General features: G+C 42.7%; 1 protein-coding gene across 3 annotated transcripts; it reads left to right on the forward strand.

Annotated features, from left to right (window-relative positions):
• Window positions 1–1,240: 1,240 nt before the first annotated feature.
• On the forward strand, window positions 1,241–21,191 carry paip2b (poly(A) binding protein interacting protein 2B). 3 transcript variants are annotated; one of them, XM_059034726.1, is made up of 6 exons: window positions 1,241–1,426; window positions 1,703–1,765; window positions 8,789–8,900; window positions 16,148–16,302; window positions 19,886–20,062; window positions 21,006–21,191. In XM_059034726.1, exons 3-6 carry the CDS (start codon window positions 8,894–8,896, stop codon window positions 21,060–21,062), a joined length of 396 nt encoding a protein of 131 aa, XP_058890709.1. In that variant the 5' UTR covers window positions 1,241–1,426; window positions 1,703–1,765; window positions 8,789–8,893; the 3' UTR covers window positions 21,063–21,191. The 3 variants fall into 3 exon arrangements, with proteins under 3 accessions (XP_058890709.1, XP_033890702.1, XP_033890705.1); XM_034034811.3 differs by lacking the exon at window positions 1,703–1,765; XM_034034814.3 differs by lacking the exons at window positions 1,241–1,426; window positions 1,703–1,765 and adding an exon at window positions 2,400–2,513.
• Window positions 21,192–21,972: the final 781 nt, after the last annotated feature.

Here is a 21,972-nt window from a genome sequence, read left to right on the forward strand (position 1 = left end):
TGAGGTGGGATTTGAAACTGGGACGTTCTGGTTACAAGCTCTTTTCTTTAACCACTGGACCACACAGTATAACTATCATATGCATCTCATTTTAGAAAAAAAAAAATGAATCAATGTATCTTTTATTATTCGTAATCTGTATAAGGCAGAAAAGGTCAAAGACCAGCGACCCCAGTCTAGATATATATATATATATATATATATATATATATATATATATATATATATATATATATATATATATATATATATATTTCAACCAGGTCCTAAATGAGTGCCAGGAAAAGTGTTGGGACCCATTGCTTTACACGACTTTTCGGCACCACTTCCTCATCTCGCAGCTTTGCAAGAATGTAATTTAAAACACCGTGATACAGATAACTGATTTGTTACTTTATTTGCGCGGTGTGGTTAACAGTTATCATGATGTTTGGTTATGTCAATCAACCAAAAGCGTGCTTTATCCAGATCAGTCAATTGAAAACACATTATCATTTACACTGTCGACCTGACAAGAGGCTCGCACCACCACAGCAAACACAAGAAATAAGAAATAAAAAATAAAAGAAAAACACACATCATCATTGATAAAACACGAAACTCGGCAGCTCTGCTGAGGCTGAATCATAGGAAATATTCTCGAAACCATTATCACGTCAGTTTCCTTCTGCCTTCGTGTCCTGAGTTGTACCGCTAGCTTTATTGATGACAGTATCGCAGTTAAACGAGCCGAGGTTCAAACACGTGTAACCTCTCAGGATCACTCACAGTGCACTGCCGTTATTGTCTAAACATTCAACAGAACACGGCTCAGCCGTGCGGGTTGAGAGATACCTACCAGTCTAAAAAAAAACCCACACATTTCAATCTTGGGAGGGGCGCATTGTCTAAACGTTAATTTGCAGCTCGCCAAAACCAAATTCTTGTTGACTCGGGCAAAATAACACTGGTGCAAAACGGGAGGCACCCAATCTGATAAAAGAGATGCTTCAGCCACTGAAAAAACGCGACGCGCAGGGAAGACCGTCGCTTAGCCAATGGTCGTGCAGCGCGCTGGCTTTGTGTGTGACGGGGTGGGTGAACCACGGCCAGCACTTGCGCATGACGTAAGCGCAGGTTCTAATTGCCACTCTCGACGACCAATGAACTCGACAATTAGGAGCCATGAGGGCGGATATCCAGTATTTCGAGTTGTTGATTGCACTGTGTTGTTTGAGCGGCGGGCGCTCTGGCCAGTGAGAGCCTGAGAAGGGGGCGGGGCAGGGCAGTACTGGAGTTCAGTGTTGGAGTTGGAGCTAGCAGTGGATGTGGTTTTTTTTATTTATTTTTTTTAAATTTGCCAGCTCAAGTGCTCAGGCTGCTATTTACTCAAAGGACTCTGGTTTTATTTTGTGCTGGTGGTATCTTCTGGCTTCTTTTTTTTTAGGTGAGTTTGCATTTGTTTAAGTTGTAAGACCATTGAGGAGGGAGCACAGAGACATTTTGTAGCACAACTACAGTTTATGAAAAATATGATCCGACCATAAGACTTGTTACTACGGGGGAGTTATTGGAAGCATAACGTTTTAATAAATGACAAGAAACACTGCCATGTATGTATTTCCGTTTGGGCTGCTCAGCTAGCGACAGTCGGGGCTGGAATCGACAGCGTGTGTAAGACATTTCACAGCGTGTGTAAGACATTTCTTTTTTGTCGTTCAAGTGAGGTGGACCTAGTGGAAAATCTAGCCACGCATGTGTGTGTGGAGCCGTGGTGATGGTGGAGGTATGTTTGTTTAACGCTGTCGACCACATGACCTACTTGATGTATTTTAACAGCGAAAACAACGAATCGTAGAGCGGAAATGCACCCCTATACTTAATCACATTTAGTTATGTGGTTTCTTGCTTATATATTCAGTTACACACCGATGTAGGATTGTCAATGTTTTGCTAACAAATTCTGTTTTATGTCCTGTGGGTTTTGTTTTTTTTAAAACTTATTTTTTCTTAAAGTGGTTTGGTAGTCTTTCTCGTAACGCTATTGTCCTTTGACTTTTTTTTTGCGAGTGCCTCTGAAAAATATTATTTAAAAGGTCTATATTTAAAGGGAATGTATTACTTTGTAACACAAGGCCCGTGTGCGGTCTGGTCGTTGTGTGTGCTTGAATGGCGGCATGGTCATTTTGTTGTATGACATTTTATAGGTTGAATGTTTTAAAGGATACGTAACCTTGATACCGATGTATCTGTAAATAAACATTTCTGTGGTAACTGCATGTGCTGCACAGTTCCAGTGTTTTAAAAGCGACGTGTCCTTTGGCTGTTCGTGGCGTGGATTAGTATTGCAACACACGGCTCGTCTTACACGTGTGAGTGACTGGATGAATTTGAATTGTCCCAACTTTATGAAAAGACAGCATCACATTTGGCTGTCATCTAGTAGTTTATCACAAATACGCCTCTTGTGGAAATTACGCAACTCCGACACATTTTAATTGACCACCTTGTTTGAACAATAGACGGTATACGCAGTAAGTACAGTATTTTTACTTAACCCCTTTAGCAGCACAAGTAATTGAGTGGTTGTTGAAACTTTTTTCTTAAGTCCATTTGAGAGCTACTCGGGTGACCAGATGCAATCGGTCTGTAAATGTTAAATGCTGTTTCTGCTCCTCCTTGCAAAAATGTTAGCTGCATGTATATTTGTGGGACACATGCCCCTTGTACCTAATGGTTACATTGTGGTTTGTTAGTACGTGCAGAAAACGTAAACAAGCGCGAGGACTGGTTGATAGGCCAAATTAAATTAAACCATGGGAAACGTTACATTGCTATACATTTTCTGATATATTGAAGTAAATACTTGAAGTAAACTTCTTGTCTGTTTTATGACTTTTTAAAAAAAAAATTTTTTTAACATTGCTTGGTTTTAGTGATGACCAAGGGGAAATAAGGATGATTACTTACTGTATTGTGTTACAGGAACTTTCTTTCCCACTGTAAATTAATTAGGAATATGTACTAGGGATGTAACATTTCATCATGTATCGATGAATCAGGATACTGTACTTTCATCACATGATATATCGCATCAAGATGTATGTATCGGGATGTTAGACCAAAACACAATGTATCTCACTGTAGTTCACCAAGTGGTTCTTGAATGAAGAACAAGTGTGTTATTTTATAGTTGGTATGGATGCATGTAACAGGGATGGGACCCTGTGCACCACAAATAAGTGAGTGTCTAAACCACAATGCAAAAGAGCAGGGTTTTATAGCTTTTAACGTCATCTCATCCGACAGAATCCGTAACGGCAGTGTATCACACACTACCTATCACACTTTCCCTAAATTTAACGACTGTATTGTCAGTTGTCACCCCACCCTCCTTTCTCTTTTTGAATCCTCCTCTAGCGTGGCCCTGTGCTTTACGGAATAGCCCCTGTTTCACACTACTGAACACAAAGCGCAAAAGGAGCATGATGACTTAGAGAAATAGTTCTGTTTTTTTTTTTTACAGTACCTTATACCCCTTCTCCACTGGTACATCTGTGAGGGCTTGGTACGGTACGGGTGGTTCTCCACTGGCACATCCGACCCGTGAGGGTACGGTACGGGTACGGGTGCTTCTCCACTGGCACATCCGACCCGTGAGGGCTCTGTACGGTACAGGTACGGGTGCTTCTCCACTGGCACATCCGACCCGTGAGGGCTCGGTATGGTATGGGTGCTTCTCCACTGGCACATCCGACCTGTGAGGGCTCGGTACGGGTACCGGTGCTTCTCCACTGGCTATCAGACCCGTGAGGGCTCGGTATGGTACGGTATGGGTGCTTCTCCACTGACTATCAGACCCGTGAGGGCTCGATACAGTACGGGTACGGATGCTTCTCCACTGGCACATCCGACCCGTGAGGGCTCGGTACGGTACGGTATGGGTGCTTCTCCACTGGCTATCAGACCCGTGAGGGCTCGGTACGGTACGGGTACGGGTGCTTCTCCACTGGCACATCCGACCCGTGAGGGCTCTGTACGGTACAGGTACGGGTGCTTCTCCACTGGCACATCCGACCCGTGAGGGCTCGGTACGGTATGGGTGCTTCTCCACTGGCACATCCGACCTGTGAGGGCTCGGTACGGGTACCGGTGCTTCTCCACTGGCTATCAGACCCGTGAGGGCTCGGTATGGTACGGTATGGGTGCTTCTCCACTGACTATCAGACCCGTGAGGGCTCGATACAGTACGGGTACGGATGCTTCTCCACTGGCACATCCGACCCGTGAGGGCTCGGTACGGTACGGTATGGGTGCTTCTCCACTGGCTATCAGACCCGTGAGGGCTCGGTACGGTACGGGTACGGGTGCTTCTCCACTGGCACATCCGACCCGTGAGGGCTCTGTACGGTACAGGTACGGGTGCTTCTCCACTGGCACATCCGACCCGTGAGGGCTCGGTACGATACGGGTGCTTCTCCACTGGCATATCCGACCCGTGAGGGCTCAGTACGGTGTGGGTGTTTCTCCACTGGCACATCCGACCCGTGAGGGCTCAGTACGGTACGGTGTGGGTGCTTCTCCACTGGCACATCCGACCCGTGAGGGCTCGGTACGGTACGGGTGCTTCTCCACTGGCACATCCGACCCGTGAGGGCTCGGTACGGTACGGTACCGGTGGTTGTTTTAAATGATCCTCTTTCTGTTTGTTTGAGAGAGAGAATCATGGTATTGAGTTGATTTATCCATTTATTTTCCTTTATTCTTCTGTATTGTACATTATCTAATTGTATTTCTTCTAAAACTACAAATTGTAGATCTTCTAGAACTAGAAGTACTTTACAAATCTGCTTTTGTATAAGACTACAGGCCCAAAACGGTACGTTGAAATCATTTGCAGAACATGCACTCCTTCCTAAGGGTTTCCAAGAATTCAGGCCATGAAAAAAACCACACACATATTTTATCATAGTAAGTTACTTACTCTTTCACCATGGATTGTATATAACCAAGTACGTTTAACATGCAACAACACAAACGTAATATTCAATATTAAAAGCAAGTTATGTTTAATATAGCTAGTGAAACGCAGTGCACCCTGCAAGAGACAGTGAATCGACGCAAGGCAGTTTACTACAACGGAATAGTAGCACTAGTTAAACATACTCTGAATAAGACGGGGACATTCATATTGTTAATAAAAGAAGGTCAATTACTTACCGATGATAACACTAGATTAAAAAATATGATTTTCAGGTGTTAACATTCAGTCCATCATCATACTTTAAGGGTGATATATAGTACATAATAAATGTACATATGAACCAAAAAAAGGTGTGTTCCTTTTGTGGTGATACCATAAAAATATGTACCCAGGTGCTTGTCAGAGATATTGGAGGCTGTAAGCCTTTAAGAAGAAAGGCATGATGGGATATCAGCTGATATACCAGCAGAATACGGGAACCCGGGTTCCATACAACAGGTGCGATGGTGACCAAACTTGAGCGAGTACTGTTGTGTAAAAACATGGCTTCAAATGAACAGTTGCTTTTTAAGAAATTTAGAACAAGAACTTCTGGTTTGTGTTGCACATGTACATTAACAAAATGACATGGTCCGCCCACACCCAACAGCGGCTCACACACACCCACACTACCGAAACTAGTGGTATGGTCCCTCCCCGGAACAATACAGATAACGTGAAGGCACAGGACCAGACGAAACAAGACAAACAAACGAGACAAAACGAAAGTCCTGCCGACCTGAACTGACTGGGTCGCTACACTATATTGAACTTGCATTCATGAAGAGATGTTATTTCCGTTTGTTTGAGTACTCAACTAGTAAGCTAGTTCTCGAGTAATTACAATTATTTAGAGTACTCGAGTAACCCACCCTAGTTTTACAACAGTCACACAAAAATAACACTTTGTACTAGTAAAAACACTTCTGTAGAAAAAATGTATATAATGTGTCATTAACTTTTGTAGTGACTTACTGTCAAATATTGCATATTATAACTTCAACCTCTACTGCCTATACAGTAGAATCAGTACAGTTTCCGGCTTACTGTTGAAATCAACTACTGCCACGTGCCCCCTGGACCCCTTGGACCCCTGGCTGACTAACCTTGTCTGGCTCTGTGCTTCTGATCTTGCTCCTTCCATTATGCACACTCTCAACCTGTCCCTGGACTCTGGCTCGGTTCCTGCTGCCCTCGAGCTTGCCCAAGTTACGCCGGTACTCAAAAAACCCTCCCTCAACCCAGCTGACTAATTTGTGTCCCGTCTCCAATCTCCCTTTTCTCTCAAAAACTCTTGAAAGGCCTGTAGCCAGTCAGCTGATGAAACATCTCACGGACAACAATCTGCTTGAATCTCTACAGTCTGGCTTCCAGCCGCATCACATTACTGAAACTGCTCTGCTCTGGATTGTGAATTATCTCCTGCTCAATGCTGATGCTGGTGCTCCCTCTGTGTTTGTCCTCCTTGACCTAACAGCTGCTTTTTACACCATAGATCATGGCGTTCTTCTTGACCGCCTTCAGAAGTATGCTGGAATCTCTGGAACCTGTCTCTCCTGGATGTCCTCTTGCTTATCCGGACGCATGCAGTCTGTTTTCTGTGCTAGACGTAGTCACTTGTGGTGTCCCCCAAGAATCTGTTCTTGGGCCCCTTCTATTCAATATCTACATGCTTCCCTTGGGTCACCTCATCCGCCAACACAGACAAATTTTTCACTCCTATATTGACGACATCCAGCTCTACTTAAAACTTGACCCTGGAAGCTTCTCTTCCATGGTCCGGCTCTCCGCTTGCATTCAAGACATCGAGGCCTGGATGTCTGCCAGTTTTCTTCAGCTGAACACTAGCAAATCTGAGCTCCTTCCAGCAGGATCTAAAACTCAACTTAAGAATCTAAATATAGCTGCCTTCCCTCACAGTACGAAGCCTTAGTGTACTTCTTGACAGTAACCTCTCCTTTGATGCCCACATCTCCGTGGTCAAATCTTTCTTCTACCTTCTTCGAAACATCTCCAAAGTCTGTCCCTACCTTTCCCTCCCAGATGCGGAGATACTTTGTCCTGTATTTGTCGCCTCTCAACTTAACTACTACAACTCTCTATATGGTGGTCTCCCGGCACGCACCATAAACCGACTGCAGCTAGTCCAGAATGCCGCTGCCAGGATCCTTACCAGATGTAAAAATTGTGAGCACATCACCCCCCGTCTTGGCCAGCTGCACTGACTATCTGTAAAGTTCAGGATTACTTTCAAAACTCTCCTGCTCACCTACAATGCCCTTCATCACACAGGTCCGGAGTACCTCCTCAACTTACTGACCCGCTATGTCCCTGCCTGCAAGCTGAGGTCCTCCGACTCTGGCCTGCTTGTTGTCCCCAAGCAAAAGTGCACCACACTTGGAGGACGCTCGTTTAGCTTCATGGCTCCGACTCTCTGGAACTCTCTCCCAGCTTTGGTGCGTGATGCTCCCACCGTCGCTCGCTTTAAATCAGCTCTCAAGACCCACCCGTTCTCTCTTGCTTTCCATGCTCTTTAAGCCTGATATCTGCTATTAGCTGCTGTGTTGCTGCTACTTTTTCATGTATTATGCACTTTCCACTGTATTTAAAGTATTATGGATTTTCTTGTTGTTACTGCATCTTGTAAAGCGCTTGGTGATGGTGGTCCACTGTGAAAGGTGCTATATAAAATAAAGATGGATGGATTGATTGATTGATCTAGAAAAGAAATGTAGTCTACGCAATGTTTACAACTTTTGTTGTAGTTTAAAAATGCAGCACAACTCAGATTGTTCACTTAATCAGAAAAAGTCTTTCCGGTTTACAAAATTCAGTCAAACTTGAATTTGTTACTTAACAAAAAACGGCACAGTAATCAATTCCTGCTTCAAAGTGCCACCCAGTACACCCACAATCAATGCAGATTAAGCAAGATAAACAAAAATTACAAAAGGTCATTTAAGTACATTGTATAATAATAATAATAATAATAATTAACTTTAAACCATCAATGTTATTTAGGATTTAACCTACATTATTTTTTTTTGTTTTTGTTTTTGTTTTTGTTTTTAAAGCATCAGAATAATATTCTATTCACAGTTCATGGTTGGATTTAATGTAGCATCAAGTCTGTTCTGCTGCACACAACTCCCCTATCCTGTTGTTGTTCCAAACACTGCATATTTCCTGCAGGTTGATCGCACGTTACACAGCACTGCAAGAAAATGAGTGTCTCAGTGTTCTTGTGTCATTAGTAAGCATGCCTGACCAAACATTACATTCTGTGCTGGAAGAAGGTCAGTCATGAATATAGGTGTGCGTTATCGGCTACAATACAAAAACTCCTGATTAACCGATTGTGTTTTTTTTCCTTATATTGCTGCCATGCCGATAGGCTACAGATTATCGGTGCACCCCTACTTGTAATGCTGAAATCTGGATGTGTTTCATATTTAAGAAGGCTGTTAACCTTTCCAGCTTTTTTGACTAATTGGCTCTGAAGGAGTTTCCTGTAGAATGTGCTCTGTGGGGGTGAAGAGTAGCTTCCTGAGCTGTAACAAAGCCTAGATGTACGACTCGAGTCACAAAGGCAACACACCAGTGGCAAGCAGGTTTGGAGGGGACAAGGCCCTGTAGGTAAAACTCCCTTCCTGGAATGCAGCTAAACTGGGCAGCTGTAGCTCTGACCTGCTGCAGCTGCATTTGCTCTTTTCAGACAGTGGTTGTTTCTGTTTGCACTGTGTGGTTAGTTTTGTTTAACCGTTCCTTTACTTTGTTTTTTCTAAGGTCCCCCCCTCACATCCAAGCCTGTGATTGTTTCTATTCCCCTGGGCTGCCTGCAGTAGAAGCGTGTGGAACATTCGGGGGTCAGGTCTGGGTTCAGCAGCGACAATGAGTAGTGAGTATATCTGTGCAGCCTTTTCATTTACTCCGTTTAGGTACAGCTTCATTTTGGGGCCAGTTTTTGTAATCTCTGTATTTTGCATAGTTTACACTTGTGTAGTGTTCATATTATTACAGTACTTACAAGGAGGACACATTGATTTCTTATATTAGGCACCCAAATATGCATATAAATATGTTTTTCAGTGATATACCTTCTGATGACAGTGTATTTATACACACACATACATTGTTTCTAACAGACTAAAAAAAAACACAACTATGGACGCCAGGAGAAGACACTATGATAACCAGCCTGCTGTTCGTTTTCTGTCCTAATTATACAAAGTACTGTATGTAAAAATAAATGAAAGAACAAATATAAAATAATAATGCTGTATAAGCAACATTTTTCAAGTACATCGTGTAATTGATGTGCACCGTGGCCTAGTTAGTAATCGCAGCATGGAGCTTAATTTTTTCCATGATTGAAACTCATGCTTTAACTTTTGGACAATCGCTCGCATACCTGCTGTCCATACTGGAGTGCTTCCCAAAACAAAAACACCTCCAGAAATGCAAAATAACGTCAATACGTAACACATTTAGCTAGTTAACGTTTGTTACACAAACCGAAATACACAATCAGAAATGTACAATCATACAATTCATTTTAAATGATTTATTTGCTGCTAATATATATTACAGCGATATTCACATTCCCTTATCTAGCATAATACTGTCGAATATATCCGATCTACATGTTAATGTAAATTATACGTACAAAAGTCATTTTAAATTATGCATTTTGTTAGGCTAATATATCGGATCTAAAGCGATATTCACATCATCTTATCTAGCAGCATACCAACGAATAAATCCGATCTACTAATTGATATAAATTATACCTACAACATTAATTTTGGATTATTTATTGTTCATTAATATATCCGATCTACTCATTTCCTAGCCTAGGCTCGTTTACATTAGAAACAATGGAACCTCCCCTTTAAATTCCAGAGCTTGATCAACTTTTTTCCTGATCTACTTTTTTCCTGGGACACCGGCTCAGAGATTTTCAATGCCACAATAAACTGTCAGTGAAATACAGTATTACGAACCATTAATTCATTAAAAAAATAAATAACAAAAAAAACATGGTACTGAAATAATATTTCATAAACGTTCAGGGAGTATCCATTTATTTATTAAAATCGTAGTATTGTACATACATACCCCTTCAAGGTAGCGTCGTAGCAGAACCTGCAAAATAGTAACTGTTGCTGCCAAATCGTAGCCTTTAACATCTCTGCATTATGATTAGGGGTAATAATCATAAAAAACTGAAAATGTGCACATCCTTAATGTACTGTACATATGTATATAGAGAGAGATATGTTAAATAGATGCCAGGGAGGCAGTGTGGTCCAGTGGTTCAAGAAAAGGACTTGTAACCAGGAGGTCCCCGGTTCAAATCCCACCTCAGCCATTAACTCATTGTGTGACCCTGAGCAAGTCACTTATTATTATTTATTTCTTAGCAGACGCCCTTATCCAGGGCGACTTACCATTGTTACAAGATATCACATTATTTTTACATACAATTACCCATTACCCACTTAACCTCCTTGTGCTCCGTCTTTCGGGTGAGACGTAATTGTAAGTGACTCTGCAGCTGATGCATAGTTCACACACCCTAGTCTATGTAAGTTGCCTTGGATAAAGGCGTCTGCTAAATAAACAAATAATAATAATAATAATAATAATAATAATAATAATAATAAGTAGCAACCACAGCGTTAGGTTATTCTGCTAGTATCAATAATTCATGTATCAATATTGTTAACTAGTGTGGAGTAGTGGTTAGGGCTCTCGACTCCTGACCAGAGGGTCGTGGGTTCAATCCCCAGTGGGGGACACTGCTGTTGTACCCTTGAGCAAGGTACTTTACCTAGATTGCTCCAGTAAAAACCCAGTTGTATAAATGGGTAATTGTATGTAAAAATAATGTGATATCTTGTAACAATTGTAAGTCGCCCTGGATAAGGGCGTCTGCTAAGAAATGTAATAATAATAATAATAACTAAATGACTGATATAACTATACAATTATGGGTAATATGAAATATTTTAAGTATCTATGTTAAACATAAGGGTTTTTATTAACCATTCCGTGTTGCCAAGACGCTGATTCTCCACAGACATCTGCTGTCCCTCTGGTCCGTCCACGTTGGTGTTGTCGGAGTCTCTCTCCGAGTTTGACCCTTCTGATTCGGAGGCATACGGCTCAAATTGATATGGGAGACAATCCCTGTTTTCTCTCTCTACATCATATCCATCATTACATGGTTCACATTCATAAGAGGTGTCTGGAACTGATGGAATTAGGCTACTCTCACTTTCACTGTCGCTGTCCATACTGGCAGATGCAAGGAGCTTAAGGTCACAGCCTCCTGGCCCCACACCAGGAAATGGAGATCGCCTCTGTGTATTCCTGGCTATTATTTAATTGTAGCGCGATTAAACATAATTTGGTAAAATGAATGTGATTATATGTTCAAGTGAGACCTGTTAACCCTTTGCAGTCCATTTATTAAATGCGCGTCAGGCACGTCAGGTCCAATTTACTTTCACACGCGCAGTTAATTTTAGACACGCTTTTTAAAAGTATTTTTTCCCCCCCAGTCAAACGGGTTTAAAAGGCCCTGCATATCAACAAAGCACTCACTAGGCATCTCCAGCCCCGCCCCACTCTTTCGCTCGCTATCGCTTTCACCTCAAAAATGCGATCCAAGTCATTATTTTATTACTGTAACATCTCAAAAAAGCTCTGCAAATGTCCGTGTTCTCTGTGCGCTGATACAGTACCATTCAGCTTGTTTACTTATGACCGCCCCGTTATCTGATACCAGGGTCATGTATGACTATTCATGAGATACGCCTTTTTTTCTTTTTTTTTTTTTTCGACTTGTCTCTGCTCCCGTCGTTCCCACTCGGCCATTGAATGGTTTTCTCGGGTTTTTCCGGAGAAAAAACGACTAGAAACCTGTTTTTTGCGTCTCTATAATGATGTCGGACAGGGTCCGACAATGGACCTGATAGGAATAATTGCAATGTCGTACCAGGTCCGACAGTGGACCGCAAAGGGTTAATATTATTTTGTATGTTTATGGTAACAGTCAAGTTCCATGTCAGGCTCTTACGACTTTAAAGAGCAAAAAAACACTCTTCCTGTCTGCTGGTGCAGAGTAGTCCCGTTCCTTCCCATTCCCGGAAGCTTCAATCCCGTTCTTGCCCGTTCTGAGAGGTTTATTTTTTATTTTTCCCGGTCCCGTCTGTTCCCGTGAGCTTCACTCCTTTACCATCCTATCCCGCAAAATTGAACTCCATTTTTTTCCCGTACCGCGGGGATCCCGTGGGTCCCGCAGGAGTCCCGTCTTCATGTCACTCTCTGATATAGAGGGGCTCCAACTCCGCTTCTAATGAATTCAATATTGGGTAGTGGGGTGCCAGTTAGACTTTCCACGGCTGTAGTTGTGAAGTCATTCTGATTCACTGGCAAAGACTTAACACAGGACAGATTCATACCTGTAGTGTTCCTCATGTTCACAGGACAGATTCATACCTGCAGTGTTCCTTATGTTCACACAGGACAGATTCATACCTGTAGTGTTCCTCATGTTCACAGGACAGATTCATACCTGTAGTGTTCCTCATGTTCACACAGGACAGATTCATACCTGTAGTGTTCCTCATGTTCACAGGACAGATTCATACCTGTAGTGTTCCTCATGTTCTCACAGGACAGATTCATACCTGCAGTGTTCCTCATGTTCACACAGGACAGATTCATACCTGCAGTGTTCCTCATGTTCACAGGACAGATTCATACCTGCAGTATTCCTCATGTTCACACAGGACAGATTCATACCTGCAGTGTTCCTCATGTTCACAGGACAGATTCATACCTGCAGTATTCCTCATGTTCTCACAGGACAGATTCATACCTGCAGTGTTCCTCATGTTCACAGGACAGATTCATACCTGTAGTGTTCCTCATGTTCACACAGGACAGATTCATACCTGCAGTGTTCCTCATGTTCACACAGGACAGATTCATACCTGCAGTGTTCCTTATGTTCACAGGACAGATTCATACCTGTAGTGTTCCTTATGTTCACACAGGACAGATTCATACCTGTAGTGTTCCTCATGTTCACAGGACAGATTCATACCTGCAGTGTTCCTCATGTTCACAGGACAGATTCATACCTGTAGTGTTCCTCATGTTCACACAGGACAGATTCATACCTGCAGTGTTCCTCATGTTCACACAGGACAGATTCATACCTGTAGTGTTCCTTTTGTTCACACAGGACAGATTCATACCTGCAGTGTTCCTCATGTTCACACAGGACAGATTCATACCTGCAGTGTTCCTCATGTTCACACAGGACAGATTCATACCTGTAGTGTTCCTTTTGTTCACACAGGACAGATTCATACCTGTAGTGTTCCTCATGTTCACAGGACAGATTCATACCTGTAGTGTTCCTCATGGAAAGTTAAGTATTTGCTTCACTATACATGCATTCTAGAGAGGGAGTTATTTTATTTTGTATTTGTCAGATGTGTGTTGTGTCCCTCGGCGCCCCCCACCTCCTCCCCCGTTTATAACGCTCTTCGGTTATAACGCTCATATAGTGTGTCCCCAGAGACCCGCGTTATAGTGAGGGAGCACTGTGCTCCTCATGTTAACTGAACACAGCAGATTCATACCTGCCTTTTTGAACTACGTCCAGTCCAGTGTTTGTTTATTTTTTTTTTACAGTGCTCTTCCCAATGGCCATCTGGCAGATGTAATTGCATCACAGCTCGCTGTTTCGTCGTGCCTTGTACAGGTGTAACGATTCTCATAGCAGCCTCTGAACATGCATCTCTCTTGAGAAATCTGAATAAAGGTGAACTGCACAGTAGCTTCTGAAATACCAGAAGGGACGGCTGCTATCTCTTTCAATAACCTTCAGCATGCATACAGTAATTACATGCTGTGTCCGATCAATACCGTCTCCAGGATCAATCCTGAGACCCTGTTCTGTGAGACCCCCTTGTCTGACATCTACACACTGGGACTGTGCTGTTCTTTTGCAGCTCTCTTGTTTGCTTCGTATACAGGTGTGAGGTGGGTGTAATTCTGGCCGCTTTTATTGTGATTTCACCAAGGGTGGGTAATGTTCGCACCATTGTGAATCCTCTTAAATTTTTAAAAAAATACATTAAAAGACTATGGAAAATCAACCAATGCTTCTGAAGCTACATTGAGTAGCCATATTTGGCCAATGTGCAGTTGTTTCTATGGGTGTTGGTTTTAAGTTTAATTTCCTAAGTGTTTACATTTTAAATTTAAACAGGTTCAATTGTATTTGAAAGAATTTGTACCAGTCAGAAAAACCATCCTAAGAATCGTTTTTTATTATTATTATTATTATTATTATTTATTTCTTAGCAGACGCCCTTATCCAGGGCGACTTACAATCGCAAGCAAATACAAATACATTCAAGTGTTACAATATAAGTCATACAATAAGAACAAGAAATACAATAATTCTCAAGTGTGACAAACCACAATTCAATAATACAGCAGATAATAGTGATAGTTACATCAGGATATGATTAAGTACAAAATACTACAGATTAAACACTTGGGAGATTACAATATTCTGAGGTACAGGATTAAATGCAGTAAAATAGGGGGCAGATAAGAGCAAAATAAAGCATATTTAAATGAAGGGTGATAGTGTCCCAGGATACAACAGAGGAGTTCTACAGGTGCTGTTTGAAGAGGTGAGTCTTAAGGAGGCGCCGGAATGTGGTCAGGGACTGGGCAGTCCTGACATAAAGTACTTTAACATGCATCTGTGTATATAAGACTGCCTACGTACAGCATTTCATTGTACATGGAAAATGCTGTGAAGAAATGCTGAATATTGAGAGAAATAAATAAATAAAGGCTGTGTTGTACTGTAGGCTGGCTCAAGAAAATGTGACCTGGAGTTGCTGAGAACCTGCGTGTATGCCTCGATCACCTGACCATTAACTGCCTGCGTGTATGCCTCGGTCACCTGACCATTAACTGCCTGTGTGTATGCCTCGGTCACCTGACCATTAACTGCCTGCGTGTATGCCTCGGTCACCTGACCATTAACTGCCTGTGTGTATGCCTCGGTCACCTGACCATTAACTGCCTGTGTGTATGCCTCGGTCACCTGATCATTAACTGCCTGTGTGTATGCCTCGGTCACCTGATCATTAACTGCCTGTGTGTATGCCTCGGTCACCTGATCATTAACTGCCTGCGTGTATGCCTCGGTCACCTGATCATTAACTGCCTGCGTGTATGCCTCGGTCACCTGATCATTAACTGCCTGCGTGTATGCCTCGGTCACCTGATCATTAACTGCCTGCGTGTATGCCTCGGTCACCTGATCATTAACTGCCTGTGTGTATGCCTCGGTCACCTGATCATTAACTGCCTGTGTGTATGCCTCGGTCACCTGACCATTGACTGCCTGCGTGTATGCCTCGGTCACCTGATCATTAACTGCCTGCGTGTATGCCTCGGTCACCTGATCATTAACTGCCTGCGTGTATGCCTCGGTCACCTGATCATTAACTGCCTGCGTGTATGCCTCGGTCACCTGATCATTAACTGCCTGTGTGTATGCCTCGGTCACCTGATCATTAACTGCCTGTGTGTATGCCTCGGTCACCTGACCATTGACTGCCTGCGTGTATGCCTCGGTCACCTGACCATTAACTGCCTGCGTGTATGCCTCGGTCACCTGACCATTGACTGCCTGCGTGTATGCCTTAGTCACCTGATCATTAACTGCCTGCGTGTATGCCTCAGTCACCTGATCATTAACTGCCAGAGGAAAGTTAGATGTTGTCTGTGTGCGACGGGAAGGAGAATACCATAAATGTGTTCGTACCAACAACTATAAATCTCACCCTGCCCAATGGTAATTTGATTGTCGTTCACAGCTTTTTGTTTTGTTTGTTTTTTTGAATGCATACCCCATACTCAAACCAGTTTGAACAGTCACTGCTTACCTTTTGACACATAACGACAATCAGGAAGAGATTCCTAGAGTTGCCCTCCTGTCCCCACCTTTATTATCCCTCCCCCATGTGAATCTCCTGATCTGCGGCTGGTCTGTCTCTGAGTGTGAGTTTTCAAGCTGGTTGTTTCTGTGGTGTACAGATCCGTCGAAGATGAACGGCCCCAACGTAGCGAAGCTGACGGGGAGCAGCGCTCCGGGGAAGGAGGAGCCGGCAGCCAATGGGCACGGGGAGGGCGATGCCAACCCGTTTGCAGATTACATGTGGATGGAGAACGAAGAGGAGTACAACCGACAGGTGAGCAGCTATTCAGACACGACCAGTATACAGGGCCGGCTCAATGGAAACCCTGTATGTGCAGAACACAGGGTAACTTAACTGTGCACAGCTGTGGTCGAGGCCTGATTTAACCTTGTGATATGGTATTCAACAGCAACCTCTGTTCCAGAGGTGGAAATAAGACTCTGATTGTATAGCGGTTCGATTCATTCCCAGTTTCACTGTGAGATTTAAAGCGACACACCTGAGCTTGTTACCGATACCAATCAAGCTTGTAGCAAAACCTGGACTGGGTGAAACTCCTGTACAGTAGGAGTCTTCTTTCCATTCCTGTCATTGTGTGACAGTACTAATATTTAACACTAAGTTTGCTAGATCCAGTACTCCCAAGCTGGCTGGATAAGCCACAGCATATGTACCTATAAGCCACATTTCTAAATATTTAACCAGGATAGGGTCCTGGCCTAGCCCTACATTAACCCTTTGCGGTCCATTGTCGGACCTGGTCCGACATTGCAATTATTCCTATCAGGTCCATTGTCGGATCCTGTCCGACATCATTATAGAAACGCAAAAAACGGGTTTTAGTCGTTTTTTCTCCGGAAAAAGTCGAGAAAACCATTCAATGGCTGAGTGGGAGCGTCAGGAGCCGAGACAAGTCGAAAAAAAAAAAAAAAAAAAGGGCGTATCTCATGAATAGTCATACATGGTATCTGGTATCAGATAACGGGGCGGTCGTAAGTAAACAAGCTGGCTGATAGTAAGTCAGCGCACCGAGAACACGGACATTTGCAGAGCTTTTTTGAGATGTTCTAGTAATAAAATAATGACTTGGATCGCATTATTGAGGAGTTTGGTGATAAAACGAGTGAACAGGAGATGATCGATCGGTATGTACGACTATTATTATTATTATTATTATTATTTATTTCTTACATAGGTGAAAGCTATAGAGAACGAAAGGGTGGGGCGGGGCTGGAGATGCCTAGTGAGTGCTTTGTTGATATGCAGGGCCATTTAAACCCGTTTGACTGTGAAAAAAAAAACTTTTAAACAGCGCGTCTAAAATGAACTGCAAATTAGACCTGGTGTGTCTGACGCGCATTTAATAAATGGACCGCAAAGGGTTAAAGAGAAACGGTGGCACAATTGCTATAACTCTTCCTTTAACGCCAGCTATTGATATTTTCAGCATCGGGGTGTATGGAAGCTCTCCATTTTCATTTTCCATGCTTGTTTCTGCCATAGTTGCTGAAGTAATCGATTTGCTGTTTTTAGTTTGACCAGTTGCATTTTAAACCATGCATCTTGAAATATAGTGTAGGTGACTTGGGTCGGGGTCAATGCCTGTTTTTCAATTTCAATTCCTTTTTAAAATCAAGTCCCTATCCCAACACATCACTGAGCGTTGCATTCGGCAGTATTCTGTTAAAATGAGCTTTTCACAGTGGCAACAAATTACTGAAAATGAACTCACTGTTTGTTAGTGAATTAAACTGGCTTCAAATAAAAACAGTTGAACAATTGTCTAAAATGTAAATTCCAATTCCTTTGATTTTTAAAATGGAATTAAGGCTGGCCCTGACTTGCACACACACACACTTTGACTCTGGTGTAAGAGTGCAGCCCATTTCATTGTCATTGCGGGGCAGTCTGTTCAAACCTCTCCACCCTTATTTTTAAACTCAAATAACGGGTATACGTTCTTCACACTCATGCCAACATTTTCTTTTCGTCTGGTACGTTAAAAGCACTGTGTGTACAGACTGCACTCTGCTCTTGTTCCAAATCCCTTGCCCTACAAACAGATTACTAGGGATCTAAACTGCATGGGATGACCTCTCTTCTACAAGAGACACCCTGCAGGCCACCGAGTAACAGCTCGTATATCTCGAGAGAGAGACCCTGCACTAACAGCTCGTATATCTCAAGAGAGACACCCTGCACACCACCGAGTAACAGCTTGTATATCTTGAGAGAGACCCTGCACACCACCGAGTAAAAGCTCATATATCTTGAGAGAGACCCTGCACACCACCGAGTAACAGCTCGTATATCTTAAGAGAGAGACCCTGCACACCACCGAGTAACAGCTCGTATATCTTGAGAGACCCTGCACACCACCGAGTAACAGCTCGTATCAATGTGCATGCACTGCACCACATGTGAGTTTTGTAGATTTCCCATACTTCTGTTCTCAAACTTGGAGTAAGCTGTCATATTTTTTATGGGGGGGGGGGAGATGGGAGAGCTGTGGGTATTTAAAGACTGTCTTTGCCCCAGTATAGAGCTAAATACTCTGCCTGGCAGCACAACGTTTCAATGGGTTTGATTGAAAAGTATGATTGTTGAAATTTAATAAGGAATTAAAACAACATCATGTTAGTTAATGTTCTTTGTTCCTCTGTGCATCCGTGAGTAGAAATAACTGATTCCGAACGCCATTATAGATTTAAAAAAATATTTTATTATACAGTACAGCAATAGAATCAAAGATGGATAGACATGCTTGTAATAATATAGCCTCCCATATGACATTACCCCTTTCTTCTTAACCTATCAGAAAAGACAAGTACATACTGAAGCAAGTTTTACAAGCCTCCTATCAACCAATAATATTATTGATCACGTGGGGCCCACTTTTCTAAGTTAACGCAACTTCAAAACATCCTAAGGTGTTTCACTGACAAGGCAATAAAACTATCGTTGAAAGGGTAAGAAGAAATAAGAAAGGTGGAATAAGCCTTTTGCCTATTTCCTTTGAAGTTAAAACTCTGGGACAGGATGTTTAGCCAAAGGTGTCATTTCCCTAAAAACACAGAATGCAATGCAATCCCCTTTCAAGTTGTCATAAAATTTAGGAACACTAAAACTTCTCTGCCATCTGGTGGCTGCTTCACTTAACATTAAACCCAAATTATCTTCAAATTAGTTGAGTCTATGAAATCTAGCTCATTTTTAAACTACCCAGTTTCTCTAAAGTCTAGGCTTATCCAACATTGATCCTAGCAGGTAAGCCGTTGGTGACTATCTCACTTGAACAGGAAGCACAGTCTGTGACTCGGTGTGCGTTTTGGCCTTGATCTGATGTAACTTTGCAGGGACTTCTGTTACAAACATACTGTGAGTGCTGGAGTCCTATAACAGGCTACAGAGATCCTGACCAGTCGTCTTGGACTACCTTATTCTGCATTTGACATGGTAGTAATGGGGTTCAGTGAACCCTGCCAACAACCGTATCCATGAGTGTTTCTATTGAAGGATACTACAGAGTGGCTGTTAATACCAACCCTGTGTAGATCTAGATTGGCACAGCTGACCTGAACAGATATAATATTTCTCATTTTATTTAAAAAATACATAAATAATTAAAATGCAGGGCAAAAGTGAGAGGGCATGTTTATTGTATGTTTGTGTTCAAAGTCTACCTCTACTCGTGTTGAGTGTGTTTCTTGTATGGTGTGTGTTTCTCTGCAGTGCTGCAAGCGTGCTTTGCGTGTGTATCTGCACTGCTGTTCTCTTTCTCTTTTTCTCTCTCTCTCTCTCTCTCTATGTCCTCATGTGTGTGTGCAGTACTGTAACTTCTCTGTCCTCTCTGCAGGTGGAAGAGGAGCTGCTGGAGCAGGAGTTCTTGGAACGCTGTTTCCAGGAGATGCTGGATGAAGAGGATCAGGATTGGTTCATTCCGTCGCGGGACCTCCCCTCGGGGGTGGGGCCACTCCAGCAGCAGCTCAATGGGCTCACTGTCAACGACAACAACAACGCTGACGAGATCGCGGTGAGTGGCCAGTGCAGAGCCATTTGGGGTGCTTGCTCCCCTCTCCTGTCCTTCTCCAAAAACGCACCATGTTCTCCCGCTCCTGTTCTTCTGTTTAACGTATTGCCCATGTGCATTCATTACTTTGTGGGATTTATGCTTTTATTTAAATTTCCTACTTGCATCCTAACCTCTCTACTATTTGCAGCCAAGTTTTTGGGAGCCTTTACCAGTGTAGAACCAATCAACAGAACCTAAACCATTGAATCCTTGCATCCCTCCACCTTGAGATGCTTGTTATAAAGGGAGCGAGAGACGTGAATTGTGTTGTACTGGGATTAATATAGAAATGAACTGTGCTGTACTGGGATTAAGAACCCCCCCCCCCCCCCCTCAAAACAAAGGCCTTTCATAGTGGACCCACATCACAAAGCGCTTTACAAGATGCAATAACAACAAGAAAATCCATAACACTTTAAATACAGAGAAATGCATCATACATTATATACAGTAAAAAAAAGCATAATACATTAAATACAGTGGAAAGTGGATAATACATGATGGTAACATAATACATGAAATAGTAGCAGCAACACAGCAGCTAATAGCAGATATCAGGTTAAAGAGCATGGAAAGCAAGAGAGAACAGGTGGGTCTTGAGAGTTGATTTAAAGCGAACGACGGTGGGAGCGTCACGTACCAAAGCTGGGAGAGAGTTCCAAAGAGTAGCTAGCTTCCTCCAGGTGTGGTGCACTTTTGCTTGGAGACAACAAGCAGGCCAGAGTCGGAGGACCTCAGCTTGCAGGCAGGGACATAGCAGGCTTTATGCCATATTAAAAAAAAATGTTGATTTTGAACTAAATGCATCTGAAACTGACATATTAAAAATAATCGCTAGTTTTGAGTTCCGAACTCTCCTGTCTAGTTTAAAAACGGTTTTTTGTTTCTGCTTTGTTTTTTACAGCGGAAGAGCAGTTTAAACCCAGAGGCAAAGGAGTTTGTGCCGGGAGTGAAGTACTGAAATCTTTCAGGATCAGAAAGAGGCCCTGAAAAGAGACTCTGTCCGATGTCAAGTTGGACACGCTGCACACAAACTCGGGACTGGGGATCAAGGGAAATTTATTAAATAAGCTTTTTTTTTTTTTTTTTTGATGGAGGGGCAGTATTCTTAAATACTGTAGTTACTTTAAAAAAAAAAAAAAAAAAAAAAAAAAAAAAAGATGCAGTTTACACACAGACTATAAATACTTTTTATGGACAGCGAGTGAATAATGATGCATCATGGGGAGACGTCTGACCGCAGTCCAGTAGTGTGCAACCTCTCTAAGGATAATCTGCTCACTTTTTTTCTTTTTCTGGGAGGGAGGGGGGGGGGGGGGTTGCCTGAGGCAAAGGAGATGCATTGTCTGTGGGATTTACATGAAATCTGTGATTTAAATGTCAGTCCTAAACTGGGAATTGAATTGGTTTAAAAAGAATAAAAAAAATAGTTGAAGAAAGGTACTCCTTGGCCTTCTCTTGCACTCGCTCTCACACTTTGTATCGCAGTTACAGGAGATATCATTAAGCCCTGGGTGTTTTCATTTGGTCTCACTGGAGGAGGCAGTGATCCACCTTAACACAATCATTTGGAACGTATTCAACACATTTCCAGCAGCGCCACATGTTTTCAGTTTGCTGCAATGTCATTGGTGCTGAAGTTGATTTATATTTGCAGCTGTCTGGGGAGCTGCATGGTCAAACCTTTGTGCTTTCCAATTTCAAATAAGATTTAGGGTCTTTTGTCGCACAGCTTGGACCAGTCAGTTATTGCCAGAGATCCAAACCACACTAACTTGACCCACCCTACATCTGCAATGTTGTCCATGCCAACTATTCAGTGTTTCCGCAGGCGTCTCGTCACATGACTGCCAGTGGATTCCTCCTGTGCA

This window comes from Acipenser ruthenus, chromosome 1 (genome assembly GCF_902713425.1).
Source record: "Acipenser ruthenus chromosome 1, fAciRut3.2 maternal haplotype, whole genome shotgun sequence".
NCBI lineage: Eukaryota > Metazoa > Chordata > Actinopteri > Acipenseriformes > Acipenseridae > Acipenser > Acipenser ruthenus.

Coding starts and splice junctions, on each gene's coding strand:
- paip2b (XM_059034726.1), top strand. Junction 16,303..19,885: donor AAGAGGAGTACAACCGACAG/GTGAGCAGCTAT, acceptor TCCTCTCTGCAG/GTGGAAGAGGAGCTGCTGGA. Junction 20,063..21,005: donor ACAACGCTGACGAGATCGCG/GTGAGTGGCCAG, acceptor TGTTTTTTACAG/CGGAAGAGCAGTTTAAACCC.